This window comes from Carcharhinus amblyrhynchos, chromosome 2 (assembly GCF_965287045.1).
Source record: "Carcharhinus amblyrhynchos chromosome 2, sCarAmb.v2.hapA, whole genome shotgun sequence".
Classification (NCBI taxonomy): domain Eukaryota; kingdom Metazoa; phylum Chordata; class Chondrichthyes; order Carcharhiniformes; family Carcharhinidae; genus Carcharhinus; species Carcharhinus amblyrhynchos.
In genome coordinates this window covers 40,038,197-40,052,796 of record NC_137325.1, presented here as the reverse complement: position 1 = coordinate 40,052,796, position 14,600 = coordinate 40,038,197, and the positions used below count along the sequence as shown (strand labels likewise).

Below are 14,600 nucleotides of genomic sequence, written 5' to 3'. Positions count from 1 at the left end.
TCCAAAACTACGAGGCCATAGAACTATCTATAACTCTCAATCCCATCAAATCCCATGTACTCATCTAGAAGTCTTTTAAAAGACCCCAGCGAGTTCGCCTCTACCACCACCGACGGCAGCCGATTCCACTCACTCACCACCCTCGGAGTGAAAAACTTACCCCTAATATCTCCTCTGTACCTGCTCCCCAGCACCTTAAACCTGTGTCCTCTCATAGTGACCATTTCAGCCCTGGGAAATAGCCTCTGAGAATCCACCCTATCTATACCTCGCAACATTTTATAAACCTCTATCAGGTCACCTCTCAACCTTTGTCTCTCCAGGGAGAAGAGACCTAGCTCCCTCAACCTATCCAGGCAACATCCTTGTAAATCTCCTCTGCACCCTCTCAATAGCTTCCACATCCTTCCTGTAGTGAGGCAACGAGAACTGCACACAGTACTCCAAGTGGGGTCTGACAAGGGTCTTATAAAGTTGCAGCAATACCTCCTGACTCCTAAACTCAATCCCTCGATTAATGAAGGCTAGCACGCCATACGCCTTCCTGACCATATCCTCCGCCTACGAGACCAATTTAAGAGTCCTATGGACCTGGACCCCAAGGTCCTTCTGCTCCTCAACACTGCTAAGAGTCCTACCCTTGATATTGTATTTCTTCATCCCATTGGTCCTGCCAAAATGGACCACTACACATTTCTCCACGTTGAAGTCCACCTGCCACTTCTCCGCCCAGTCTTGCATCCTATCTACGTCACGCTGCAACTTCTGACATCCCTCCAGACTATCCACAACACCACGAACCTTTGTATTGTCAGCGAACTTACTAACCCATCCCTCCACTTCCTCATCCAAGTCATTTATGAAAATGACAAAACAGCAAGGGTCCTAGAACAGATCCCTGGGGCACTCCACTGGTAACCGACCTCCAACCAGAAAAAGACCCATCCACAACCACTCCCTGCCTTCTGCAGGCAAGCCAATTCTGGATCCACAAGGCCAAACGCACCATAGAAAGCATCCTTTTCGTATCTATCACAGCTTGGTATGGCTCCTGCTACGTTATAAACGGTTGCGAACATAGCCCAGTCCAGCTTGCGAACCAGACCCCCATCCCACAACTCCTTCTACACTTCCCGCTGCCTCAGAAAAGCAGTCAGTATAATCAAGGACCCCACAAGGCCTGGACATTTTCTCTTCCACCTTCTTCTGTCCGGAAAAAATACAAAAGTCTGAAAACACATATCACCCAACTCAAGTACAGCATCAGAAAACCCTGATGACATCAGAGTTTTGAATGGGCCTGTCATATATTAAGCTGATCTTTCTATTCACACTATGTAACTGCGACACCATATTCTGCACCCTATCCTTTCCTTCTCCTTTATGTATCCTATAAATTGTATGTTTTGTCTCCACAGTTTGCAAGAAACAATACTTTTCACTGTACCCCAATACATGTGACAATAATAAATCAAGTGGGTGGCGCAGCGGTTAGCACTGCTGCCTCTCAGCACCAGAGACTCAGGTTCAATTCCAGTCTCGGGTCACTGTCTGTGTGGAGTTTGCACATTCACCCCATGTCTGCGTGGGTTTCCTCCAGGTTCCTCCCACAGTCCAAAGATGTGTGGGTTAGGTTGATTGGCTATGCTAAATTGACCCTAATGTCAGGGGGATTAGCAGGGTAAAGAGGAGGGATTACAGATTAGGCATGGGTAGGATTGTGGTCGGTGCAGACTATGGGCCAATTGGCCACCTTCTGCACTGTAGGGAGTCTATGAAATAATAGAATGTCTGGTATGATATGGTGAAATGAGCAGACACAGAAGTATTAAATGTTGAACTTTTAATAGTGCTGCATTTAACACTGCAAATTGTTATCTGGAATGCACTGCTTGAAAGCAACTTTCAAAAGGAAACTGAAGCTAAAGAATTACCATACTATTAGAGGGAAACAGCAGAGGAATTGAGCTAATTGAATAGCTGTTAAAAAGAACTGACAACACACAGAATGATCTACTGCTGGATAATATGGGCAGCACGGTAGCATAGTGGTTAGCACTGCTGCTTCACAGCTCCAGGGTCCTGGGATCGATTCTTGGCTCGGGTTACAGTTTGCACATTCTCATGTCTGCGTGGGTTTCCTCCGGGTACTCCGGTTTCCTCCCACAGTCCAAAGATGTGCAGGTTAGGTTGATTGGCTATGCTAAGAAATTGCCCCTTAGTGTCCAGGGTAGCGGAGGTTAGAGGGATTAGTGGGTGTAATATATAGGGATATGGGGGTAGGGCCTGGGTGGATTATGGTCAGTGAAGACTCGACGGGCCGAAAGGCCTCTTTCTGCACTGTAGGGTTTCTATGATTCTATAATATCATCCCATGATTGTAAACTCAGGTGGCTTTAAGGCAATATTTGCCATAATGAGTTAATATAGTTATCAAATAGATATGTAAAATTCAAATAAATCACCAGGAATAGAAAAGATACAGTATCAGAAAGTCAGCAAAGAGTTGTGGTTTATGATCATGTGGTCACTTCTTTTCCATGAAAGCAGTCCAGGTATGAGCAGTCTGAAAATGCAATTTAAGTAGAAATTTGGAAAAGTGGTTCATAACCTCATCCCAATACTGAATCAACTATTCAGTTTTAAATGCAATGCTGGTAACAATCAGCGCTCACTAGTATTAAAGTACAAATTGGATAGCAATATGCAGTTAAATATGCAAATCAGGAACCAGCTAGCCCAGATGCCTTACTCCAGAGATAATTGTTTCTTGTCATTTGGCACATAATTGAAATACAGGGAGTGGCATGAAGTTGCTGTACTGACTTGGTAGTTACAATAAATGCTAAACCCACCAAATAAAAGATAAGGCTTCTCCAATCCAAGTAGCCATTTAACAGTTTTACTGCTAAACAAGCTATCTGGCATGAAAATAAACAAATGCAGAGTCCCACTGCTTCAATTTTAATTATTAGAGATTTATGGATTGAGATAAAATAGTAATGTGTGTGTTTTTATCTTAATCTAATACTTCCTTCACGTTATTTGCTTTTCGTACCAAGTTTGAAACTGAACCCAATGTTACAATCACAACTTTAACGTTTCTCTGCTTCCGCAGAAGCCATGATGTGGAGATGCCGGCGTTGGATTGGGGTAAACACAGTAAGAAGTCTGACAACACCAGGTTTAAGTCCAACCGATTTATTTGATAGTAAACTCACAAGCTTTCGAGGTTCCCCTCTTTGTCAGATGAATGAAGAGCTCGGTTGGACTTAAACCTGGTGTGGTCAGACTTCTTACTCCGCAGAAGCCACCAGAATTGCTGAGCATTTCCAGCGTGGGCACAATTTCATTTCAACATATGCTTCCCGGTTCAGACTGCGCTGTTCATTACCGCTATCTCAAACAAACTGGCTAGGGAGACAGACGTCACATAGGGGATACGAATGTGCTCTTCTGTTGATAGGAATTTACAATGACAGTAAAAGGACTTCATCGATAACCGCAACATTCCACCTACAATCCGGGTTTCCAAAACAATGGTCCATTCATTACCATCCAGGATATATTCGTAATAGTCCCCAAGCTCTTTGATTGCTACTGGCCTTTGAAGAAATGCTATTTTGTCATAAATAAAACACCAGAAACTTAGAAAGTCAACAAAATAAACTCTGACGGCAGATTGCAAAATTAATCTGACTTTCTACATACGCATGTATGTAGAAAGACATGCTTCCTTTCAGGCAACTTCACGAGGATCTCTTTGATCATCGGAGCTCCACAGTATCTCGACCTATCTAACGGTGCTCAGGTTCAGAGCCAAGCAGCATATCTGCTTACCTGTTCCGGCCTCTTTACCCGATAACCAAAAATAATCTGCTCGTAGCAACCCGCAATCAGCACCACTTCAGCCTCCATGTCTCTCGCCTCTACGTTCAGCAGCAAATGTAAAAGGACCTGGGTCTTGCAGCGTTTCGTCGGTGCGGGAAATGACGTCACCGACTGCCCAATCGCAGTTACTGATCCTGTTGAAAGCTTATTTGACATCTCCAGTTCGGATTATAGCACTTTCTGTTGCAAATATCAGGAACGTAGGGTGATAGTGGAATTAATTGTGATTTGAGCGGGTTATGAACGAGGCTGAGAGTTAGACTGCGTGCCGGCGCCCACGGAGGACATAATAACGGTTCCTTCTGGGACAATTCTATTGATCGGATGTGCGGGCGGATCCGCGACGATTTGGAACAGACGGACGGGGGCATGGCCACCCTGTGGATGGGAGACGTGAGTGTTTTGCTTACTTTAATCGACAGATGTGGTGAATGCGAAAATTGAGAGGGGAGGGGGAGGTTATCTCGTATGGAGTACAAGTTGAACAGAAACAATGTTGACAAAAAGGTCAAAGTTTCTCTGTCCCTTGGTCCAGTGGGTGTCCTCTCGCTTCTGTCAAAGTGATAATGTCTCCAAATGCCACCTTGCTATATGTGCATTTTCCTCATACTCAGATTGACCCTTGAATGTCACGTTTCTGCACTATTGAGAAAATTTTAGACCTGAGACCACAGAAATAGGAAGAGGAGGAGGCCGTTCAGCCTGTTCCGCCTTTTAAAAAAAATCGTGGGCATCATTGGCTGACCAGCATTTATTACCCATTCCTAGTTGCCCGAGGGCAGTTGAAAGGCAACCACATTGCTGTAGCCCTTGAGTCGCATGTAGGCCAGACCAGGTAAAGATAATAGATTTCCTTTCCTAAAAGACATTCATGAACCAGGTGGGTTTTTCCATCAGTGACGATGGTTTTACTGACGGATTCTTGATTCCGGATACTTTTTATTGAATTCAAATTCCTCTGTCGGCTGTGGTGGGATTCAAACCTGGGTCCCCAGAACATTAACACACCTTGCCTCCTTTAGAGCAACTGCCATAATTCCCAGTTCCTTGTCCATTTGTATCTCTGTTCTGCCATTCACTCATGCTGATCACTTAATGAACACTTTTAGCACCTTCTCAGCTTATTGTATCCTCAGTTACATTCCCTTTGTCCCATTCCCCGACCCCAGTAGTATAAATCTCTGCTGATCCTTTCTGCTCTGACAAAGGGACATCTAGACTTGAAACGTTGGCTCTATTCCTTCCCCACTGATGCGTCAGATTTTCTGTTCTTGTTCAGTTTCCAACATCTGCAGTATTTTGCTTTTATTTCAAGAACATTCGCTAATTTAATAGTCTAGTGATAATACCACTGGGCCATCACCTCCCCGGGGAAATCAATATATTCATGGCTGCTCCAGAATTCCTCATTGTCCACTTTCCTGCTCTTTCTGGTAACCCTTGATTCCCTTACTGATCAAGAAATTATCTATTTCAGCCTTAAATATACACAAGGACTTTATCCCGACAGCTCCCTATGGCAAGGAGTTCCAAAGACTCGCAACCCTCCAAGAGAAGAAATTCCTCCAAATCTCAGTCTTAAATTGACACACCTTTATTCTGAGACTGTGTCCTCTGGTCCTAGATTCTCCCATGAGGAGAAACATCTTCTAAGCTTTTACCCTATCAAGCCCCTTGAAAATCCTATATGTTTCATGATATCCATCTGAATTTCAATGAGTAGAGTCCTAACCTGTTTAACCTTTCCTCATAAGACATCCCTCCATCCTCTGAGTGAATCTTTTCTGAACTGCCTCCAATGATATATCTTTTAAATAAGGGGGCCAAAACTGTACACAGTACTCCAGTTGTAGTTGCACAAGTACTTTATAGAATTACAGCATGACTTCCCTACTCTTATACTCCAACCCCCTTAAAATATGGGCCCACATTTCATTAGCCTTCCTGATTACCTAGTGCACCTGTGCTAGCTTTCTGAAGTTTTTCTCCATTTAAATAATATTCTGTCCTTTTGTTCTCCCTTCCAAAATGAACAACTTCACATTTTCCTACATTATATTTGCCAACATTTTACTCACGTACTCTTTGTAAATTGTTTGTATCCTTCTTGCAACTTGCTTTTCCACCTATTTTTGTGTCACCTGCAAATTTGCCTACAGTACATTAACTTCCTTCCTCCAAGTGGTTGATATATATTGTAAACAGTTGTGGTTCCAGCACGGGTCCCTGTGTAACCCCACTGGTTGCAGGTTGCCAGCCTGAAAAAGAACCCTTTATCTGCATTTGCTGTTTTCTGTTTATTTGCCAATTTGCTGTGCAGCCAATATACTATTTCCAGGACTTCACTTTTTGTGAGGTACTTCGTCGAATGCTTTCTGGAAGTCCAAATATTGGCTCACCTTTATCCACTCTGAGTGCTGCTCCTTCCTCAGGTGAGTGGACATGTAGAAACTTGATATCTGTGTTGATATGTGTGATCTTTTTGGAGATCCTCTCCACATTAAGCCACCGACTTGTGGTGTCGCTGGTAGCCATGATGTGGGGACGCCGGCGTTGGACTGAGGTGGGTGCAATAATGTCTCATAACACCAGGTTAAAGTCCAACAGGTTTATTTGGAATCATGAGCTTTCGGAGCACTGCTTTTCTTCAGGTGAGTGGACTGTAGACTGTATTGTATATCACTTCTCAAGTGATGGTGATGATACTTAATTCCTCCCCTTTACTCTTTAGTATTAATGAGATGCTCAAAGTATCTTCTGCTGTAAAGACTAATGCAAAATATCTGTTGCACTGAAAGAGGAAAAAGAAGCAGGGAGAGTATGAAAAGTGGGGGCTTGGCCTGCTTTCTGGTTGGCTGTGGAACTTGCTGCTCTAAGAAACTGTCTTGTAAACACTCCATGAACTCTTCTTCCAAGTTTTCTTTACCGATTTGATTCCTCCAATTCATATGTAATTTAAAATTATAGTACTTGGATTTGCACTTGAAGTGCCAAAACCTGCAAGGCTCTGGATCAAGAAATTGAGAACTGGAATAAGACTGACATGGACACTTTTGGTTAAAAATAGTTATCTTTCTATAAAGCTACAGTTCTGTGGTGAATCAGAAGTGCCATTTTTCAGATGAAACGTGAATCCAATTTTACATTTGTCTCTTGAATGGACATAGAATCGTAGAATGCGGGAGGAGGCCATTTAGCCCATCGAGTCTGCACCAACTACAGTCCCATCCAGGTCCTATCCTATTATCCCACACACTTACCTTGCTAGTCCCCCTGACACTAAACAGCAATTTAGCATGGCCAGTCCACCTATCCTGCACATCTTTGCACTGTGGGAGCACCCGGAGGAAACCCGTACAGACATGGAGAACGTGTAAACTTCTCATAGACGGTGGCCCGAGTCCAGAATTGAATCCAGGTCCCTGGCACTGTGAGGCAGCAGTGCTAACCACTGTGCCACCATGCCAGTTGTAAATGATTCAATGGCACTATTCAAAGTACAGGAACCTTTATCCTCTAACCCACACTACTGAAACAGATTATATGATAATTTGTCACAATGATACTTGTAGGATCTAGATGCACATCTCCTTATATTGCAACTTCAAAATATTTATTTGGTTGTGAGATACTATAGGATGTGCTAAATGTATGGAAGGTGCTAAATATAAGATTATTTGATTTTACTTTCCATGGCCCTAATTGATGTAACGTTATGCCCCCCACCACCATTTTATCTTCTTTCCTCCTCAGTTCTCAGAACAGTCTTGTCATAAAAAATAAGGCCAACTCTCTTGTCTTCAACAATCTTCTTATCTCTATTCTCCCAAAGATCTGTGAAGGAGACTACCCATTTCAAGACTTAGTATTTATGTTCCTCCAGTTTGCCCCAATAACATCATAAAAGAGACCCTATCTTCTACTGTAGCTTTTTTACCTCTTCCCCTCCAGTCCACCAAAGTTTACACTTTGTCCTGATTCTTTTCCTGTCTTTTTCAATGTAGCCATTATATCATGAAGGGCTACTCCTATGTCTTACCAATTACCTGTGCATTGTCCCCGGGTTCTTTCTAAGTTACCGCCTTGACCTGAATGTTTAATCAACTCTCAAACAAAGCACAATCCTATCATCACTCCACTGGCTCTCTAAGTTACTAGCAGATTTAATTTAAATCTCTTTATCTGAATGTCCATTTTGCACAATGCTTTGGTAGTACATAATCTATTAAAAACCTACCTGGCTGCATGTCATTTGTGCATTTTATACATTCCTTTACATATGCTATGCTGTTTGTATCCCTACATGATCAATGTGACTCTAAAATAATAGCAAAATACTGCGGCTGTTGGTAATCTGAAATAAAGACTATATGCTGGAAAAACTCAGCACGTCTGGCAACATCTGTGGGAAGAGAAACAGTTAGTGTTTCAAGTCTACTCAGAACTAAAAAGAGATGAAAATGTGATGGATTATATACTACATAAGATGGCATGGAGCAGCTGGAGCAGAGTGGAAAGTCAGTGATATGTGGGAACTTGGAGAAAGTGCAGCAAAGATGTAGAGGACACAAGACAGAAAAAGTATGGCAGTGTGAAGGGCTATAGAAGGTGCTGATAGTGACATAAAATAAGATAGAAGAGTCTATTAATAGGAGAACAAAGGCCAGTGCTCAGTGAAAGCACAACTTGGGAACAAATTATAAGAGGTTGAGTTGGGGTGGAAGGGGACTGTTTGGGACAAAAAAAAATGTTTTGGGAAAAAATGGTCAAGATGAAGGAGGAAGGTCACAGTCTAAAGTTGAACTCAATATTGAGTTCCAAAGGCTGTAATGTGTCTAATCCTAAGTTTGTATTGGGCTTTACTGGAACATTGCAGCAGGCCAAGGATGGATTTGTGGCGTGAGAGCAAGATGGTGAGTTGACATGGCAAGCAACAAGAAGATTGTAATGATGCTAGAAGATGGAGCAAAGGTGTTGCGCAAAGTGATCACCCAGTCTGCATTTAGTATATAATCCATCATGTTTCTCCTCTTTAACTCTGGAGAAGAAACATAGGAATTTGAAACATTGACTCTGTTTCTTTCTGCTCAGATGCTACCCAACCTGCTGAGTTTCTCCAGCATCTTCTGTTTTCATTGTTAATCAATGTGGCTGTCTATCTCTCTCTTAATTGAAAATGCTCCTTTAAAACATATTTCTTCAAGTTGGATTTCTTTTCATTCCCCCCCAATCCCACTCACGAATTTTACAATTTGCTTAACACTTGACTGCTTTCGTCAAATGATATAGGTGCTCCTCTTATGTGAAGGGTTCTATAAAATGTATGTTCCATGCAGTGTATTACTCATTTAAATTGTTTCTAAAAACCTGAGGTTCCTCTTGGTCATGGAAGGTTTAGGTCAACATGCAATAGAATTTGTCCAGATATTTTTTAAAGTAACTAGCCTTTCATTCAACAGTTAAATATGCCATACATTGATTTTTGGACTTGACAGCTCTTTCTGCAATTGATTTTTAAACATAACTTTCAACAACTGTTGTTGCTACTGTTATGGATATTAGCAGTGATTTTCACGTTTTTCTTTCTTCCCTTTAAGTTGGAACAGTATATGGATGAGAGTTTTATCAAACAAGCCTTTACTGCTATGGGTGAGCCAACCGTTAATGTGAAAATCATTAGCAACAGAATGACTGGGTAAGAAAAAGCCATGAAATCAGTTTAATGTATTAGAGCAGAGACTGCCAGAGATCTAAAATGCAGCACATTATTACCTTGATGTCTTCATCATCCTTTATTAAAATACAGAATGGACTGAAGAATTTTAGTTGTGAGGAAAGATTAGATCAGCTAGGGTTGTTTTCTTAAGTTCAGAAGAGGCTCAGGGCAGACCTGCTTGAAGGGGATAAGCTTATGTGGAATCTAAATAGAGTGTTGAGTAAGGCCCAATTTCCTTTGGTTGAGGGGCCCATAACCAGGCGGCATAGGTTTTGGTAATGAGGAAGGGCGTTCATGGAGGGTTCAAGGGAAATTTCTTTCACTTGGAGGGTGGTAGGGTTCTGAAGCTCGCTACCTGAAAGAGCGGCAGAAATTGCTAAAAATATTTGAAAAGGACTTGGATATCCACGTGAAGTGCCACAAACTACAAGGCTACGGTTCAAGAGGTGGGGTGGAATTTTCACAAAATTACACAGTGCTGTTTCCTTTTCTAGCTAGATCAAACAGCAATTCTGTGCAATTTCAAAGTGCTGGTGAGCATTATGCAGCCAGCTGGGGGCATAGGGGGCCTAAACTGGGATTCAGAGATTAGGGTGCCGTTTTTAGAAGGCATCTCAATCTCAAAATGTAAATAAAGGCCCTTCTTCCTCCCCCTACAGACTTCGGGACAATCCCCCTTCCCACTCCCACCCAGATATGGGGAACCCTGGAAAACAAGGGGGACACCCCCATCTTCGAATACTAAGGGTCAACCTTCACCATGTTTCACCACCGCCAGGGATAGTGCCAGGGCATTGCCTGACCATGTCGCTCACCAGCCCGGTGTTCTCCTCAGCTCCAAGCCTTGGTGTCGTCATTATAGAACATAGAACATAGAACATTACAGCGCAGAACAGGCCCTTCGGCCCACGATGTTGCGCCGACCAGTTACAAAAACAATGACCCACTAGCCTATACCAATCCCTTTTCGTCCATAAACCTATCCAGAGATCTCTTAAACGCCCCCAAACTAGACGCATTTACAACTGCAGCAGGCAGGGCATTCCAATCCCTCACCACCCGCTGGGTAAAGAACCTACCCCTGCAATCCGTCCTGTAGCTACCCCCCCTTAATTTAAAGCCATGCCCCCTCGTGCTAGCTTTCTCCATCCGAGGAAAAAGGCTATCACTATCCACCCTATCTAAACCTCTAATCATCTTATATGTTTCAATAAGATCCCCTCTTAGCCGCCTTCTTTCCAACGAAAACAACCCTAGATCCCTCAGTCTCTCCTCATAGGACCTCCCCACCATACCAGGCAACATCCTAGTTATTATGACTTGTTTAGACATTATGACTTGTTTCTGTTTTTAAAAACCAATAGTGCTTCCACCAACAGGAGGGAACATTCAGCACTCTCAGAAGCAACAATGTTAAGTAGTATAATAATATTTAACTGAACCTAATTTCATGGTAATCAGGTTCACACCCACTTTCTGGGAATTAACCTGATTACAATGCTGGCAGTGGCATGAGGAAGATCTCAAACTGAGATCTTGCCTCCGCAAATCTGTTGTGGCCCTCTCACAAGAGTTGGTGGCCATAACTGGATTTACACCCATGACGAACAAGCGCTGAGAATCTCACTCCTGGAAAGTGGGATTCGGCTGAGTGGCTGTTCATCAGCCAGGCGGACATGATGGGCCAAATTTCAGTAATCGTGTATTTTTTATCATGGTTTTTCTTTGCAGAATTCAGCCTAGAGTCCTGAAGAAGTAAATTTCTTATGACAAATGTTTCCAAAATGCAATGCAATTGTAGTTATTCACTCCATCAATTGCTTCAAATATTTGACAAATATAAACCTCAAAATAGCCTTTGCTGATTTTTTATCTTTATTCTGTGAAGTTCAGAGAAATTTCAAAACTGATTTACTGAGTGTTAGAGAAATAGGCGACCTGGGTGGGATTGTGGTCAGTGCAGACTCGATGGGCCAAATTATTTCCTTCTGCACTCTGGTGAGTTTATGGTTCTATTCTATGGTTCCAATGACATCTCCAGGGGAGCAAAGAACAAAGGGGTGGCAATTTGTTTTACCAGATTTTAAATCATCTGTGGAAATCAATATCTGGAAGGCGGCCTTGCTACTATCACAGTTTGTTTATCTGAAGTAAAATTTGTTCTTTGAGTGTTGCAGCAATAGAGCACCAAGTGAAGCATGATGTTATAATATTCTGCCAGACCCCTGCCAACTGTTTGGTAATGTACTAGCATCTGGAGGAAACTGAGGTTGTCTAGTCCTGAGTTTCAGCAGTAACCAGTAGTTTTCCATCTAAGAAACTGCAACTTTTGTGCTGCTGGAGCTGCACCCTGCTGGAGGTTGGCCTACATCTTGGTGTGGAACAGGTTAATAATTTTGGACAGAAATACCATCATGCTTAGGGTTTAAAGCGTAAACTTTAGGGTTTTGAAGTATAAACCCTATCTAATCCTAAACTGATTAAAGTTTTTTTTTCTAACAGTTAAGTCCTTAGTTGTGCCTGACCTACAAGGTACAAATAACTAGTATTTATGGATCAAGAATAATTTATTAAGCAAGATGTTACATATAGTGAGCAAGAAGCAGTGAAGACAAAATAAAAGTTTCTCAACTCTCAAGATCCCTAGGAATTTATGTTATCAGCATAGGCAATGTCTCTCTCCTTTGCCTTTGAAGTGATGTTGAATTGTGTCCAAATGAGTCATACCCAGAAGCCATGGTATCACTGTATTGACAAAGACACAAATTCTCCACCTTTTATCTGTCAGTCTCTCATTCCTCCTTCCTATTTTGGAAATGGCCTGACTCTCTCCTCCTGTTCAAAAATGATGCAAATCATCTTGTTCCACCTCAACTTTGCAGATAGAATCATGCAGACTAGTTTGTCCCTTTCACCAAGATCCCTCAGAGTTTGCATTATATTACAAATAAATAATACATTTCTTCCAAATGCAAAAAAGCGATGAATAAAGTCATATTCTCTTGTCAACATATTTTAACTTAAGCCCCTCAAATATCAGAAAGTAAAGGTTCTCCTCTGGTACAGATGAATTGAAGCAATACATGGTTTGCTTAACTATAAGGTGTCATTCCAGGTTCAGACTGCTTTAGCCACTCTTTCAAACAGATTTAAAAAAAATACCAAATTGTATTATGGGCAATTAAAGCAGCATATAGCTGCTTCAGCTCAAGGAATTTGGTTATAAAACAACTTTGTTTCCTCATAAAACAACTGCCTTCTATTCCCCAGATGACAGAAATTCAAACTGATCCTTTTAAATATGGTTAAGGAATAAATTCCAATTATATAACAGATTCTAAAAATTAGTCTAACTATCAAAATCTTACAGCCATGGACAGGAGTAGAACAACGGGCTTCACTGCTCGTGCAGCAGTGTCAAATTCCAGGGCAATATTATCAGGAATGTTTATCTTTCCATTTTTGATAATTGGCCACTAATACGCACTAATATTAGTATTAGTATTAATAATACTAATTAATTATGGTAATATAATTAGTAAACCATTTGTATCTTACTTTTTTCTGAGAATGCTGATTATCTCCCATGACTGAAGGCTTTATTAAAACATAAATGTTAACAATTCCTAGTAACAGACATGTGAGATGTCATTTGAGCTGTACATTGATCCTATGTGTTTTCTGAAGGAGGAGGAAAAATGAGTTGCCAATCTGACACCTCTCCTGTGTATTTCCCTACAGTTCACTGAGGCTAGAAGTGGTGGGTTGTCCTTTTCATTAGGAAATGTTGCACCGATTTTAAAAAATGGATAAAAAATAGTTAAATGGATAATAATCCATTAAATTCTAAAAAAGAATTATAAATAAATCAATGGATCTGAATTCCTACTGCAGCTCAAGTCCCTACCAATAATGTAATTCCATAGTGCATTTTATGGTTAAATACAACACATCTTAATGGGATATTTGAAAGGATAATGCAAGTTTGGAGTGTATCCAGTGCCAGTCTTTGCAAATCAGGAAATGTCACAAGGATGTGATCCCCACATATGTTGAATTGACTGAACTGAACTAGAGCAGCAAAAAAAATTCATAAATACGCTTGATGTGGAATGTGGGCTGGGGATTTTATTGCTAGACAATTTGTGTATATGCATGTTGAGTGCAGCCATGATGATAGCTGAAACAAAAGCAGAAATTGTTGGAAACACTCAGCAAGTCAGGTGGCATCTATGGAGAGAAAGAGTTGTTTCAAATCAATGACCCATCTTGTCTATGTTGATATCTCTGATTATGTAAAATGTAAATACAGTGAGTTAATGGAGAGTGTCTTGCACCTGTGAAATGCTATGAGCAAAATTTAATATGGAAGGACTTTGCTAAATGCTGTTATCAAAACTACTGTAGACCATAAATTGAAATTCACTGCATAACTCAATTAACATTCAACTTTGAAACTTTTTTAAGTATTGCAGCAACACAGATGTTGTGATTCTATTGCCCTCCATGGTCTTGTAGATGTCGGTACTTTTCATTCATGTCTGGTTTGGTTTCAGAACACTCGCAGGATATTGCTTCGTGGAGTTAGCTGACCAAACTAGTGCTGATCGTTGTCTCCATAAACTGAATGGGAAGCCTTTGCCAGGTTCAAATCCGGTAAATCCCTTCAATAGACATTTATCACTGTTGCAGAGCCATGGCTGAGTTGGTAGCAGTCTTGCCTCTGAAGTTGTGGATATAACTCCCACTCCAGGATTTGAGCACAAAATCGAGCCTAACATTTCAGTGTGGTACTCCAGGAAGTGTTGCAGTGTTAGAGGTGCCATCTTTTAGATGAAACATTATTAAACCATGGCCCTATATTTCAAAGAAGGGAGGCCTTCTTGTGGTATGAGAAACCTGCCTCTGAAACAGCAGCTCTGGGTTCAAGGAAGATGATTCAAAACAGGCCAAACAGATTTACTACCCACCTGTAAAACCTTCCAACATGCCA

General features: G+C 41.4%; 2 protein-coding genes across 3 annotated transcripts in view; one reads left to right on the top strand and one right to left on the bottom strand.

Annotated features, from left to right (window-relative positions):
• Positions 1–4,047, bottom strand: part of pak1ip1 (PAK1 interacting protein 1) — a 46,954-nt gene extending 42,907 nt beyond the window's left edge. The window contains exon 1 of the mRNA XM_080204788.1: positions 3,841–4,047. Within this exon, the coding sequence (XP_080060914.1) occupies positions 3,841–4,047 (207 nt within the window). The remainder of the gene's footprint in view (positions 1–3,840) is intronic.
• Positions 4,048–4,113: 66 nt separating this feature from the next.
• The window catches only part of LOC145353879 (tRNA selenocysteine 1-associated protein 1-like), an 81,493-nt gene continuing 71,006 nt past the window's right edge, over positions 4,114–14,600 (top strand). For both annotated transcript variants that reach the window (XM_080204813.1, XM_080204802.1), the window contains exons 1-3: positions 4,114–4,284; positions 9,489–9,586; positions 14,164–14,263. In XM_080204813.1, the coding sequence (XP_080060939.1) occupies positions 4,216–4,284; positions 9,489–9,586; positions 14,164–14,263 (267 nt within the window). In that variant the 5' untranslated portion in view covers positions 4,114–4,215. The remainder of the gene's footprint in view (positions 4,285–9,488; positions 9,587–14,163; positions 14,264–14,600) is intronic.